Here is a 15,182-nt window from a genome sequence, read left to right as displayed (position 1 = left end):
ACACTCTCCCCTCTCGTTGCTATGCCATCACCATGATCTTGCGTGTGCGTAGGAATTTTTTTTGAAATTACTACGTTCCCCAACAGTGGCATCCGAGCTAGGTTTTATGCGTTGATGTTATATGCACGAGTAGAACACAAGTGAGTTGTGGGCGATACAAGTCATACTGCTTACCAGCATGTCATACTTTGGTTCAGCGGTATTGTTGGATGAAGCGGTCCGGACCGACATTACGCGTACGCTTATGCGAGACTGGTTTTACCGACGTGCTTTGCACACAGGTGGCTGGCGGGTGTCAGTTTCTCCAACTTTAGTTGAACCGAGTGTGGCTACGCCCGGTCCTTGCGAAGGTTAAAACAGCACTAACTTGACGAACTATCGTTGTGGTTTTGATGCGTAGGTAAGAACGGTTCTTGCTCAGCCCGTAGCAGCCACGTAAAATTTGCAACAACAAAGTAGAGGACGTCTAACTTGTTTTTGCAGGGCATGTTGTGATGTGATATGGTCAAGACGTGATGAGATATAAGTTGTTGTATGAGATGATCATGTTTTATTGAAGTTATCGGCAACTGGCAGAAACCCTATGGTTGTCTCTTTGTTGTATAAGATGCAAATGCCAAATAATTGCTTTACTTTATCGCTATGCGATAGCAATAGTTGCAAGAGCAATAGTTGGCGAGACGACCATGTGACGACACATTGATATAGATCAAGATGATGAGATCATGGTGTCGTGCCGGTAACGATAGAGATCATGACAGTACTTTGGAGATGGAGATCAAAAGGCGCAAGATGATCATGGCCATATCATGTCACATATTTTGATTGCATATGATGTTTATCTGTTATACATCTTATTCTGTTTTGTTTGACGGTAGCATTATAAGATGATCTCTCACTAATTATCAAGAAGTGTTCTCCCTGAGTATGCACCGTTGCGAAAGTTCTTCGTGCTGAGACACCACGTGATGATCGGGTGTGATAGACTCTACGTTCAAATAGAATGGGTGCAAAACAGTTGCACACGCGGAATACTCAGGTTAAACTTGACGAGCCTAGCATATACAGATATGGCCTCGGAACATGAAGACCGAAAGGTCGAACGTGAATCATATAGTAGATATGATCAATATAGTGATGTTCACCATTGAAACTACTCCATCTCACATGATGATCGGACATGGTTTAGTTGATTTGGATCACGTAATCACTTAGATGACTAGAGAGATGTCTGTCTAAGTGGGAGTTCTTAAGTAATATGATTAATTGAACTTAAATTTATCATGAACTTAGTCCTGGTAGTATTTTGCAAATTATGTTGTAGATCAATAGCTTGCGTTGTTGCTTTCATATGTTTATTTTAATATGTTCCTAGAGAAAATTGTATTGAAAGATGTTAGTAGCAATGATACGGATTGGATCCGTGATTTGAGGTTTATCCTCATTGCTGCACAGAAGAATTATGTCCTAATGCACCGCTAGGTGACAGACCTATTGCAGGAGCAGATGCAGACGTTATGAACGTTTGGCTAGCTCAATATGATGACTACTTGATAGTTTTGTGCACCATGCTTTATGGCTTAGAATCGGGACTTCAATAACGTTTTGAACGTCATGGACCATATGAGATGTTCTAGGAGTTGAAGTTAATATTTCAAGCAAATACCCGAGTTGAGAGATATGAAGTCTCCAACAAGTTCTACAGCTAAAAGATGGAGGAGAATCGCTCAACTAGTGAGCATGTGCTCAGATTGTCTGGGTACTACAATCGCTTGAATCATGTGGGAGTTAATCTTCCAGATAAGATAGTGATTGACAGAATTCTCTAGTCACCACCACCAAGTTAGTAGAACTTCGTGATGAACTATAATGCAAGGGATGACGAAAACGATTCCCGAGCTCTTCGTGATGCTGAAATCGATGAAGGTAGAAATCAAGAAAGAGCATCAAGTGTTGATGATTGACAAGACCACTAGTTTCAAGAAAAGGGCAAAGGGAAAGAAAGGGAACTTCAAGCAGAATGGCAAGCAAGTTGTCACTCCCGCGAAGAAGCCCAAAGCTGGACCAAAGCCTTAAACTGAGTGATTATACTTGCAAAGGAAATGGTCAGTGGAAGCAGAAATGCCCTGAATATTTGGTGGATAAGAAGGATGGCAAAATGAACAAGGGTATATTTGATATACAGGTTATTGATGTGTACCTTACTAGTGTTTATAGTAGCCCCTGAGTATTTGATACTTGTTCGGTTGCTAAAAATTAGTAACTCGAAACAGGAGTTACAGAATAAACAGAGACTAGTTGAGGGTGAAGTAACGATGTGTGTTGGAAGTGGTTCCAAGATTGATATGATCATCATCGCACACTCCCTATACTTTCGGGATTAGTGTTAAACCTAAATAAATGTTATTTGGCGTTTGCGTTGAGCATAAATATGATTTGATCATGTTTATTGCAATAATGTTATTCATTTAAAGTCAGAGAATAATTGTTGTTCTGTTTACATGAATAAAACCTTCGATGGTCATACACCCAATGAAAATAGTTTATTGGATCTCAATCATAGTGATACACATATTCATAATATTGATGCCAAAAGATGCAAAGTTAATAATGATAGTGCAACTTATTTGTGGCACTGCCGTTTGGGTCATATCGGTGTAAAGCGCATGAAGAAACTCCATGCTGATGGATTTTCAGAATCACTTGGTTATGAATCATTTGATGCTTGCGAACCGTGCCTTTTGGGCAAGATGACTTAAAACTCCGTTCTCCGGAACAATGAAACAAGCTACTGACTTATTGAAAATAATACATACTGATGTATGCGATCCAATGAGTGTTGATGCTCGTGGCAAGTATCGTTATTTTCTGACCTTCACAAGATGATTTGAGCAGATATGGGTATATCTACTTGATGAAACATAAGTCTGAAATAGTTGAAAGGTTCAAAGAATTTCAGAATGAAGTGGAAAAATCATCATAACAAGAAAATAAAGTTTCTGCGATCTGATCGCGGAGACGAATATTTGAGTTACAAGTTTGGTCTTAAATTAAAACAATGTGGAATAGTTTCACAGCTCACGCCACCTGGAACACCACAACGTTATGGTGTGTCCGAACGTCGTAATCGTACTTTACTAGATATGGTGCGATCTATGATGTCTCTTATCAGTTTACCACTATCGTTTTGGGGTTATGCATTAGAGACAGCTGCATTCACGTTTAAAAGGGCACCATCTAAATCCGTTGAGACGAGACCGTATGAACTATGGTTTAGCAGTAAACCTAAGCTGTCGTTTCTTAAAGTTTGGAGTTGCGATGCTTATATGAAAAAGGTTTTCAACCTGATAAGCTCGAACCCAAATTGGAGAAGTGCGTCTTCATAGAATACCCAAAGGAAACTATTGGGTACTCCTTCTATCACAAATCCAAAGGCAAAACATTCGTTGCTAAGAATGGATCCTTTCTAGAGAAGGAGTTTCTCTCGAAAGAAGTGAGTGGGAGGAAAGTAGAACTTGATGAGGTAACTATACCTGCTCCCTCATTTGAAAGTAGTTCATCACAGAAATCTGTTCCCGTGACTACTACACCAATTAGTGAGGAAGTTAATGATGATGATCATGAAACTTCAGATTAAGTTACTACAGAATCTCGTAGGTCTTATAGAGTAAGATCCGCACCAGAGTGGTACGGTAATCCTGTTCTGAAAGTTATGTTACTAGACCATGACGAACCTACGAACTATGAAGAAGCGATGGTGAGCCCAGATTCCGCAAAATGGCTTGAGGCCATGAGATCTGAGATAAGATCCATGTATGAAAACAAAGTATGGACTTTGATTGACTTGCCCAATGATCGGCGAGACATTGAGATTAAATGGATCTTCAAGAGGAAGACGGACGCTGATAGTGTTACTATCTACAAAGCTAGAATTGTCGCAAAAGGTTTTTGACAAGTTCAAGGTGTTGACTACGATGAGAGTTTTTCACTCGTATCTATGCTTAAGTCTGTCTGAATCATGTTAGCAATTGCCGCATTTTATGAAATCTGGCAAATGGATAAACAAAACTGCATTCCTTAATGGTTTTCTTAAAGAAGAGTTGTATATGATGCAACCAGAAGATTTTGTCAATCCTAAAGGTGCTAACAAATTGTGCAAGCTCCAGCGATCCATCTATGGACTGGTGCAAGCATCTCGGAGTTGGAATATATGCTTTGATGAGTTGATCAAAGCATATGGTTTTATACAGACTTTTGAAGAAGCCTGTATTTACAAGAAAGTGAGTGGGAGCTCTGTAGCATTTCTAATATTGTATGTGGATGACATATTGTTAATTGGAAATGATATGGAAATTCTGGATAGCATGAAAGGATACTTGAATAAGAGTTTTTCAAAGCAAGACCTCGGTGAACCTGCTTACACATTGAGCATCAAGATCTATATAGATAGATCAAGACGCTTGATAAGATTTTTCAATGAGTACATACCTTGATAAATTTTTGAAATAGTTCAAAATGGAACAGCCAAAGAAGGAGTTCTTGCCTGTGTTACAAGGTGTAAAGTTGAGTAAGACTCAAGACCCGACCATTGCAGAAAATAGAAAGAGAATAAAAAGTCATTCCCTATGCCTCAGTCATAGGTTCTATAAAGTATGCTATGTTGTGAACCAGACCTATTGTATACCTTGCTCTGTGTTTGGCAAAGGAATACAATTTTGATCTAATAGGTAGATCACTGGACATGGGTCAAGAATATCCTTAGTGAGGACTAAGGAGATGTTTCTCGATTATGGAGGTGATAAAAGAGCCCGTCGTTAAAGTTACAATGATGCAAGCTTTTACACCAATCCAGATGACTCTAAGTCTCAATCTGGATACATATTGAAAGTGGGAGCAATTAGTTAGAGTAGCTCCGTGCAGAGCATTATGGACATAGAATATTTGCGAAATACATACGGCTCTGAATATGACAGACCCGTTGACTAAGCTTCTCTCACGAGCAAAACATGATCATACCTTAGTACTCTTTTGGGTGTTAATCACATAGCGATGTGAACTAGATTATTGACTCTAGTAAACCCTTTGGGTGTTGATCACATGATGATGTGAACTATGGGTATTAATCACATGCAGATGTGAATATTGGTGTTAAATCACATAGCGATGTGAACTAGATTATTGACTCTAGTGCAAGTGGGAGACTGAAGGAAATATGCCCTAGAGGCAATAATAAAGTTATTATTTATTTCCTTATTTCATGATAAATGTTTATTATTCATGCTAGAATTGTATTAACCGGAAACATGATACATGTGTGAATACATAGACAAACATATAGTCACTAGTATGCCTCTACTTGACTAGCTCATTAATCAAAGATGGTTATGTTTCCTAACCATAGACATGTGTTATCATTTGATTAATGGGATCACATCATTAGGAGAATGTTGTGATTGACATGACCCATTCCGTTAGCCTAGCACTTGATCGTTTAGTATGTTGCTATTGTTTTCTTCATGACTTATACATGTTCTTGTAACTATGAGATTATGCAACTCCCGTTTACCGGAGGAACACTTTGGGTGCTACCAAACGTCACAACGTAACTGGGTGATTATAAAGGAGTACTACAGGTGTCTCCAAAGGTACATGTTGGGTTGGCGTATTTCGAGATTAGGTTTTGTCACTCCGATTGTCGGAGAGGTATCTCTGGGCCCTCTCGGTAATGCACATCACTATAAGCCTTGCAAGCAATGTAGCTAATGAGTTAGTTACGGAATTATGCATTACGTAACGAGTAAATAGACTTGCCAGTAACGAGATTGAACTAGGTATTGGATACCGACGATCGAATCTCGGGCAAGTAACATACCGATGACAAAGGGAACAATGTATGTTGTTATGCGGTTTGACCGATAAAGATCTTCGTAGAATATGTAGGAGCCAATATGAGCATCCAGGTTCCGCTATTGGTTATTGACCAAGAATAGTTCTAGGTCATGTCTACATAGTTCTCGAACCCGTAGGGTCCGCACGCTTAAGGTTTCGATGACAGTTATATTATGAGTTTATGAGTTTTGATGTACCGAAGGAGTTCGGAGTCCCGGATGAGATCGGGGACATGACGAGGAGTCTCGAAATGGTCGAGACGTAAAGATCGATATATTGGACGACTATATTCGGAGTTCGGAAAGGTTCCGAGTGATTCGGGTATTTTTCGGAGTACCGGAGAGTTACGGGAATTCGCCGGGGAGTATATGGGCCTTTTTGGGCTTTAGGGGAAAGAGAGAGGAGAGGTTGGGCGCCCCCCCAAGGCCTAGTCCGAATTGGACTAGGGGGAGGGGCTGCGCCCCCTCCTTCCTTCTCTTCTCTTCCCCCTTTCCTTGACTCCTACTCCTACTACTTGGAAGGGGGGGAATCCTACTCCCGGTGGGAGTAGGACTCCTCCTTGGTGCGCCTCCTCCTAGGCCGGCCACCCCCTCCCTTGCTCCTTTATATACGGGGGCAGGGGGGCACCCCAGAACACAGAAGTTGATCTACGGATCGTTCCTTAGCCGTGTGCGGTGCCCCCCCCCCCACCATATTCCACCTCGGTCATATCGTCGTGGAGTTTAGGCGAAGCCTTGCGCCGGTAGAGCGTCATCATCGTCACCACGCCGTCGTGCTGACGGAACTCATCCCCGAAGCTTTGCTGGATCGGAGCCCGGGGATCGTCATCGAGCTGAACGTGTGCTGAACTCGGAGGTGCCGTACGTTCGGTACTTGGATCGGTCGGATCGTGAAGACGTATGACTACATCAACCGCGTTATCATAACGCTTCCGCTTACGGTCTACGAGGGTACGTGGACAACACTCTCCCCTCTCGTTGCTATGCCATCACCATGATCTTGCGTGTGCGTAGGAAATGTTTTTGAAATTACTACGTTCCCCAACAGAAGCACGGCGTGGAGCTCGATGATGAGGCGGCCCTGAAATGGGCGCGCCAGGACTACCTCAAAATGGAGATGGAGCGTCAGCGCGCGGCCCTGCAGCGCTTCGAGCAGCGCTGTCGGGGCCGCGACGAAGGAGGCGTCATCGTCCTGGAGGACAGCAACGACGACGACGCGCCGCCACGGCCACCGGTTCGCCTTGGCGACGTCGGCCAGGGGTCCAGCAGGGGCGGCCGCGTCAAGGAGGAGAAGGCCAACGACGACGTCGGCGAGGATGGCGGCGACAACGGCGACTACTCCGAGTTCAACGACTTCTTCGCCCCTTAGTTAGGATTTTTTTTTATATAAATTTGCTATGTAAGACTGCGAACATGTCTAATATGTCAAGTTTGCCGAATTTTAGCCGAGTTTGTGCGAACTTCGCCGGATGAGTTTTTTTTAAAAAAAAACTAGACGCCGCCCGGGGGCGGCCGTGGGGGCGGCGACTGGGAACCAACTCGCCCCCAGGCCGTTTTTTTTTACGCCGGCTCTCCCCGAGGCGACGATTTTACGCGCCCCCTGGGGGGCCAACGGCTGGAGATGCTCTAAGCTCTGTGGGTGCAGGAGCCAAAATGGATACACCCATTAGAGCCATGGAAATGACCTCCATGCCCACCTCACACGTAGCAGTAACAACACTGGTCGAGGATGCCAATGGTGCTGCTGTAGGAGTGGGCGTGGTCCTTGTTGCACTGTTTTCTTCTTCTGGGCACTCGCTCGAATACATGGTGGGCGTAGCTAGAGAGAGGTTTGAAACATCTGAGGCAGACACTGCTGCGATGGAGGTGGAAGAGGAGAAGGCCGCAGATCGTACTGGGGATACGGCGAGCTCGGGTAGGGGCACCTTGTTGACCTGGATGGCGTTGGCGATGGGGTAGAGGCCTAGCGTCGAACAGGTGATGCGCGTCTCAAGCACATGTTCCGCCTCGCTCTGCATGGTGGACGCAGGCACGCCATTGGGACCTATGGACACCAGAGGGTTGGCGTCTGGTGCCACACCGGTGTCTCCTCCTGGGCTCGTCAAGCGGGTGTTGACCAACGCGATGAGGGAGGGAACGCCGCCTGATGCGGGGGCGATGACAACCGCGCTCGACACGGAGATGCTCGTGGCCGCTGCCGCTAGAGCGGGGTTGAAGGAGGATGCAGCAACCTCCGACTCATGGGACCCGTCGGTGGTGATGCCGCTTCTCGAGACGTGCTGAGGCCTGGCCGTTGTCGTCATTGACGAAGGCGAAGACACCAGGTCGGGGCCGTGATTGGTGTCGGGGAAGACATGGCTCCCAGCTGGCGTAGACAGAGCAGGCTCGGTCGCAGTGGCGTCCATGATTTCCTTGGCGCACTCAGCGTCGTCGCGGCCGGGAACTCGACTGCATTTTCGGCGAGGGTCGACGAACAGCGCCTCCACGCCCTTCTCTAGCCTCGCCTTGGACTCAACGAAGCACCGGTGCACATCACGGGCTAGCTGGGACCTGAGCACCTCATATGTCGCCAAACCTTCCGGCGGAAGCTCGCCAGGAGCTCCACGCGCCGTCGTGGGTCCATGCATTTGATTGGGAAAATTTTTGGGTGGAGTTTTTGTTGCAGAATCGAACGGCTCTGATGCCAATTGTGAGGATCAAACTACTACCCCTCTCGATCCAACACTGATTCATCAATTACAATCATGAATTAAAGAGGATTATCAGGAAGAAGGGGATCAGAGGAAGGAGACGATGAACAGGAGCTATCCTGACGAGAGAGAGAGAGAGTCTCGGCTGAAGCCGCCGGTCCGTTCCGGTCCAAGCCAAATTGCTTGTGGAGGTCTCCCCTGTATATGTAGTACGGCTCCTTCGTGGGCTGGGTAGTGCATGAGGCCCAGCGAGGCCCAGGTCGCTGATAATATGGTAGAAGGTCGAGACAATGACTAGCATCAACCCAACACCTTTTAAAAACAGGGCTCATCTCCATACAGGAAGGTAGGAGTATTTGTCAGAATTTAGAGGGGATGGGTCACAAGGCAGATACGGGATAGAGATATGCCAAGATACAGATCCGTGAAACGACACAAGCTGCTGCTGCGCCCAGAGGTCTTCTGCCACGGCGCTACCATTAGACCTCCATCGTCATTAAGAGAGAGACAAAGTAAGGCCGTCCTGTGAATGCCGATTTGCAGGTCGGTAGCAACAGCGAAGTCCTTAATTACAAAATTGACGGTGCGATCTAGTAGGAGGAGTACAGCACTAGATGATCTACTCTTTCAGACAGATATGAAGCTACTGACGGCATCGTCGGAGAAAGCAAACGTCGTCATTTTGTGACAGTTAACAAAGTCCTTGATTAGAAATTGACGGCGTGGTGGCCGTAGACACTCTCTCCCGGACATCTGTGAAGCTAAACAGTTGAAGCCCATGTCGGAGTCGCGAACTGATCACGTCGCCCGCGCGAGGACTCGGTCTAGCGTACGAGGCCCGCGTCACAGCCACGCCATTAGCAGCAGCAGCGAGCAGGTGAACAGCTGAACTGAATCGCTCGAGGACCTCTCTACCCGCCAACTATGGTCGATGCTAGTAGCAGCAGTACTCCCTTGCGCGCATTGATCACCAGCAATGCAATGGTGCCCATGTGAATGATGTGATGCGTGCTGCTGCCGACCGGTCCCAAGGCGGGCTTTGATGAAGCCATAAAAATGTGACTTGAGGAGTACACAAAAACATGAAAATTTGACTTGAGGAGCACACAAGAAACACACAGAACCTCACTCCCTCAAAAAAAAAAAACAGAAAGAAGATGAGGTATCCCTTCGTCTCATAATATAAGACTTTTTTGACATTAGTGTAGTGATGAAAAACGTCTTACATTATATGACAGAGGCAGTACGTCCGAACAGTTTAATTAGGGCGGCCGGTAAATCAGGTCATGTCCATGTTTGGTTAATTTCTCCTGGATCCGCGGCGCGGCGGGCGGGCGGTCGGAGTCAGCCGCCCGGACAGCAACCGGCCGCTGCAAGCCCGCAGCACGCACTCGTGGACTCTGTCTTGGCCGTCGCCTCTCCTCCTCTTTTCTCCAGAGGCAAGGACGACGGACGTCGCAGTCACAAACCATACCGCATGCAGGATGCAGCTAGCCCTTCTCTCCACATGAAGCTCGATCCAGCCGCCAGATTTGATGCTCCGCACCCGCACCCGCACCCGCGCACGCACCGGTGCCGGCCCATCACCCAGGCATAATGAATGACCACCTTGTGTAGGAACAGTAACCTGAAGCCATCCATCCACCTGTCCAGAAAGCGATCGAGAGAGGCCGAAGCAGTCAGCCACGCACGCACCGGCACGAATGAACGCGAGACAGACGAATCAATGAAGACTATACCTAGTGTGTAGTGTGTGCCAGTACGGAGATTAGTACTACTAGTTGGCGGCCGGCACATGCGAAGAAGAAGAGACTTAAACCGAAAGGCGTGCGTGTGCAGGCAGCCACTGCTGGTGCTGGGGCATTCATTTGGCATGCACGACAGGGTAGTGTAGCCTGCTACGACGCCATTAAATTGTAGGACCTGGATGCTCTGCCGAGTATACATGCTTCACGGGTACGCATAGTACTTGGGTTCAACTCTCGCAAAAGGGTCAATTAACTGCCCATCCAATCTGAACATGGCGCTAGTGAGTGAGTGAACGCAACAAGATTGATGTTGATTCAGTGCAGTTAGGCAGCTACCTAGCTAGCTTTATCATCATTGCTCATTAACATGAAGGTTGGTTTGGAGGCTCGCAGACACTGCACCGGCTTACTCCTACATCAGCTTGGTTATGTGTTTCGAGCCTAGGACCCCAGCTGTTGTTTGCATTCTTAATGATCTCTGCATCTACTCCTACATGCGAGCGTGTCTACCGGCGAACTACGCACTCTGACAGCTCCAGATCATCTGTACACAACAACATTCTTCATCTGCCATATATGCTGCGCCAGCTTGGAAGAAACAAGCAGCTGCGTACATGTGGAGTCGTTCCTACACACGGGTTAGTCTTTTCTTATATTCTCAAGATGAAGAGAGAAATAATACTTCCTCCGTCTCAAAATAAGTGTCTCAACTTTGTATTAATTATTTAATTTTAATACAAATTTGAACTAAGGTTGAGACATATGTTTGGGACAGAGGGATGTGAGAATTGTATAGTACGGCTAAATATTAAGTTGTTGTATGTTGTATTGATCTGACCCTCATGAGGGTTATATAGAGTACATGGTCGGGGTAGAGACTTGGAATATAAGACAAGACATTACTAAGGGGGTGTTTGTTTCCAGGGACTTTTTGGCGTAGGGCCTAGAAAAAGTTTCTCTTAGAGACTTTTTAACCAAACAGGAGGGATTACTAGGGACTAAAAGTTGCTTTTTGGGACTAAATGACGAAGACTCTAAAGGAGAGTCTTTTTTGGGACTTTTTGAGACTTTTCCAGCAATGCTCCTCCCTGCACCCATTGCCCCGCCGCCCGATGGTGTTGTTTGGTTGTTATTTTTCTGTATACTAGAGGTAACATGATCGTTTAATAACCTTTAAGAAGGAAGGGACTTTTTAGTCCCTGAAAACAAACAGGGAGGGACTTTTTAGGAACTAGGGAATTTTTAGTTGGGACTAAAAAAAGTCCTCTAAAACTTATGAACCAAACAGGGCCTAATTCTATCTCTAACTCAAACGCATTATACTTCTAACAAGGGAGTGTATACAAGGATGGCAGAACAGTGCTTGTGCATGCTTAATCGAACCGTAGCATCCTTCTTCTCCTCCCATCTTGAGATTATTAAGATGCCATCCGGACAAGCTGTTTGCTTTTCCCGCTCTTCTTCAATGCAACCATAACTCCCTAATCAATCCGCCAGCTCCACCCATGATGGGCCTCAGATCACACTGCTCAAAATTCTTCTCAATGCGCACAGCATCCGCCTGAGCAGTAGCGATCGAGCGATGTGCACAAGAGGACATCAAAGTGAGGACACACACACTGCTGACATGTCATTATCAACCCAAGTTAATTTTCTCACTATGTACCTAGCCAGATTCTTCTTTATAGTAGTAAGGCCCTCCTGAACCAAGAAAATTAAACAAATACTACTATATCGTTTGGTTCAGGGGGGCATGTCAGAGGTAGCCCAAACGCTCCAACGAGCATGGCGGCAGCCAATGGATGCTCGTCCCAGTGGAGAAGCGTGAGGAGAAGAGATATCTCTGATGGAGAGAAAGGTAGATGGGCAGGTAGGTAGGCAGATGGATATATCTCTGATCACGATCCCTCCATCTGGCCGTGGCATCTTGTCACCTGTCCTCACATTTTCCCTGTGATTTCAGACCAAACCGGCAGCTAATTCCGTCTGAATCATATGCTACGTACTGTAGATGTGTATGGGTTGCCTGCCTCGTGTTTGACTTTGACGGGTAATAATAAGATGCCAAGTGAGACACTGGTCTCCTTGTGTTGCTGTCAGGACAGGTATTTGACCACATTAAGACCTTTTTTTTACAGAGGGAGTACAGGATAGTAGCTACGGTTGCAGAGTTTTCTTACAGTCTCGTTGTCTGACGGAAAACTCTTTCACTGTCAAAAATAAAAGTGCAGTAAATTTTTGGATTTGCTGAGGCTTGCGAATCTAGAGGGTACAGGAAGACTTGTTTATGATCTGTGGCAGTACGATTCAGGAAGTTCGGTTGCCTAATTTCGTCAGATGCTTCCAAGGTTCTTGCCTCATTCAGAACAGAGCAGAGGGGGTTGTCTCGACAATGTAACAGCTGGGTACGTACAAAATTAGGTGCTGCTCAATAGATTATGATTTAGAAAGAGTTGAGGTCAAGTGTCTTTGATTTGCAGGCATGCAATTTTATAATCACAAAGCATGCAAGTCTTGGGACATAGGTCTCAGCTTTACTCTGACCATCCAGATGCAGTAAGCAAAAGAACAATACTCGAAGGACTGAACAATACTGGATTTATGATCATAAACAAGCCAGTAGTACTGAACATTTTACAAATACATTGATTCATCGGCCGTCTTTTAGACTACTGAAAAAAAATAAAATGAAATAAGATACAAGAACGTAATGTATGCCGATCGACTGATCGAGCTCTCACTTCCTCTTGTTCTTGCTGCCCACGAGCAGCACGACGTAGAAGAGCGCGCGGAAGAAGAAGCCGAAGCCGGCGGTGACCAGGAGGCACATCCACTTGCCGAGGTCGGTGACGGCCTGCTGCGCGAGCACGTCGGCGCCCGTGAGGACGCAGGTGTGGGAGGTCATGCGCGTGCCCAGCGCGTTGCCGATGGCGCCCAGCACCTTCATCTTGATGGCCTCCGGCATGCCGCCGATGGGCGTGCCGTCGAACATCTGCGTCCCGCGCGCGAAGCACCGCGTGGCGTCGCCGAACTCGTTCTGCAGCACCGCCTGGTACGGGTACTTGACGAGCGAGATGTAGTGGAACCAGATCCAGTAGTCGGGGATCCTGTCGCGGTTGATGAAGAAGCCCGAGAAGAGCAGGAAGTAGGCCAGGATGGCCACCACCACCGTGTACCCCAGCATCACGTGCGGCACCACCGCCGACAGGAACGTCACAAACCCGCTGCCGGCCCAGAGAGAGGCGAGGATGATGAGCGAGAAGTAGAGGAACGATGAGGCGCCGCCGGCGAGCCCCACCGCAAAGAACGTGGTCACCGCGAACGCCAGCGACAGCGCCACCAGCGGCGGGAAGGAGACCACCGCGTTGGCCAGCACGTAGGAGGCGCGCCGGTACGCGTTGTGCGCCGTCTCCCGCAGGTAGATGTGCCGCTCCTGCACAAACACCGGCAGCGCGTCCGCGCACACGTAGAACATGGTCGACATGCCCATCGCGAAGAACCCCAGCCGCTCCTGCACGCCCTTGGGCGTGTCGTCAAGCCGCAGAAAGATAGTCGCCAGGATGAGGCCCGTCACCATGATGGTGCCGAGCCGCATCCCGAACAGCTCCGGCATGCGCCGCGTGTTGGTGAAGGCGCGCTTGATCAGCACCCACACCTCCACCGGCATCGGGTTCGCGTACGTCGGCATCTGCAGCGACACCGTCCCCGTCCCGCTCCCGGCCACCAGCTTCCCCCGGGCCACGCTCTCCGCGATCGCGTAGTCCAGCGTCATCGGGCTCACCCTCTTTGCAGCGCTGTCGCCGTCCATCATCAGCTTGCGCGTCGCCTGCCACCTCGCGTTGAACTCGGCGAGCGGCCCGGTCCCGTCGGGCTGCTGGGCCTCGCGCTCGCGGATCGTGTCCAGCGCGAACTCGGCCGGGTTCTCGTTGTCCGGGATGGGCGCGCCGAACTCCGCGAAGAAGGGCTTGAGGCCGGCGGGCGTGCCGGCGTACACGGTGCGGCCGCGCGAGAGCAGCAGGAGGCGGCCGAGGATGCCGAGGATGCGCGCGCTAGGCTGGTGGATGGTCATGACGACGACGCTGCCGCTGCGCGCGATGGTGCGGAGCACCTGCACCACCATGAAGGCGCTGGCCGAGTCGAGACCCGAGGTGGGCTCGTCGAGGAAGAGCAGGATGGGGTCGTGGATGATGTCGGTGCCGATGGACACCCTGCGGCGCTCCCCTCCGGACACCCCGCGGTGGCCCTCGTCGCCGATGATGGTGTCGGCGGCGCGCGAGAGCCCGAGCTGGTCGATGAGCCGGTCCACCCGCTCGCGCTTGGCGGCCGGGGAGAGCGCGCGCGAGAGCCGCAGCTCGGCGGCGAAGAGCAGCGTCTCGCGCACGGTGAGCATGGGGTAGAGCAGGTCGTCCTGCATGACGTAGGCGGAGATGGCGCGGAGGCGGCTGCCGTGGAGCGGCTCCCCGTTGAGCGTGACGTGACCGCGGAGGCTGTCGCGCGCGATCCGGCCCGCCAGCGCGTCGACGAGCGTGGACTTGCCGGAGCCGCTGGCGCCCATGACGGCGAACAGCTCGCCCTCCCGCGCCTCCCCCGAGACTCCGTCCAGCAGCGCCTTGGTGTTGGCGGGCGGCGCGTCCGTGGAGGCCAGGCGGTTGCTGGCGCGCGAGGGGAGGCAGCCCATGAGGCCGCCGCGGCCCTGCCGGACGCGGTACGAGAGGTCGGTGAAGGAGAGCGTGTAGGGCACCGGCGGCCCCGCGGAGACGAGCAGCTGCAGCTCCCGCTCCGCATCGTCGACTTCGACGGCGATGTGGCCGGAGTTGGACATGGTGTTGCGGTCAGGGCGAGAAGTCGATGGATCG

The 15,182-nt window shown here is 48.9% G+C and overlaps 1 protein-coding gene across 1 annotated transcript; it reads right to left on the bottom strand.

Moving 5' to 3' along the window:
- Nucleotides 1-12,904: 12,904 nt before the first annotated feature.
- LOC119319140 (ABC transporter G family member 1-like) lies at nucleotides 12,905-15,176 on the bottom strand. The gene has a single exon (XM_037593628.1). The coding sequence runs from the start codon at nucleotides 15,146-15,148 to the stop codon at nucleotides 13,064-13,066; it is 2,085 nt and encodes a 694-aa protein (XP_037449525.1). The 5' UTR covers nucleotides 15,149-15,176; the 3' UTR covers nucleotides 12,905-13,063.
- Nucleotides 15,177-15,182: the final 6 nt, after the last annotated feature.

Source organism: Triticum dicoccoides, chromosome 1B (genome assembly GCF_002162155.2).
Source record: "Triticum dicoccoides isolate Atlit2015 ecotype Zavitan chromosome 1B, WEW_v2.0, whole genome shotgun sequence".
Taxonomy (NCBI): Eukaryota; Viridiplantae; Streptophyta; class Magnoliopsida; order Poales; family Poaceae; genus Triticum; species Triticum dicoccoides.
Note: the sequence above shows the minus strand (reverse complement) of the source record. Positions and strands in the feature narration are given on the sequence as shown.

Bases quoted from the DNA above. Each gene is read 5' to 3' on its own strand.
- LOC119319140 (XM_037593628.1), bottom strand. From the start codon at position 15,148: ATGTCCAACTCCGGCCACATCGCCGTCGAAGTCGACGATGCGGAGCGG.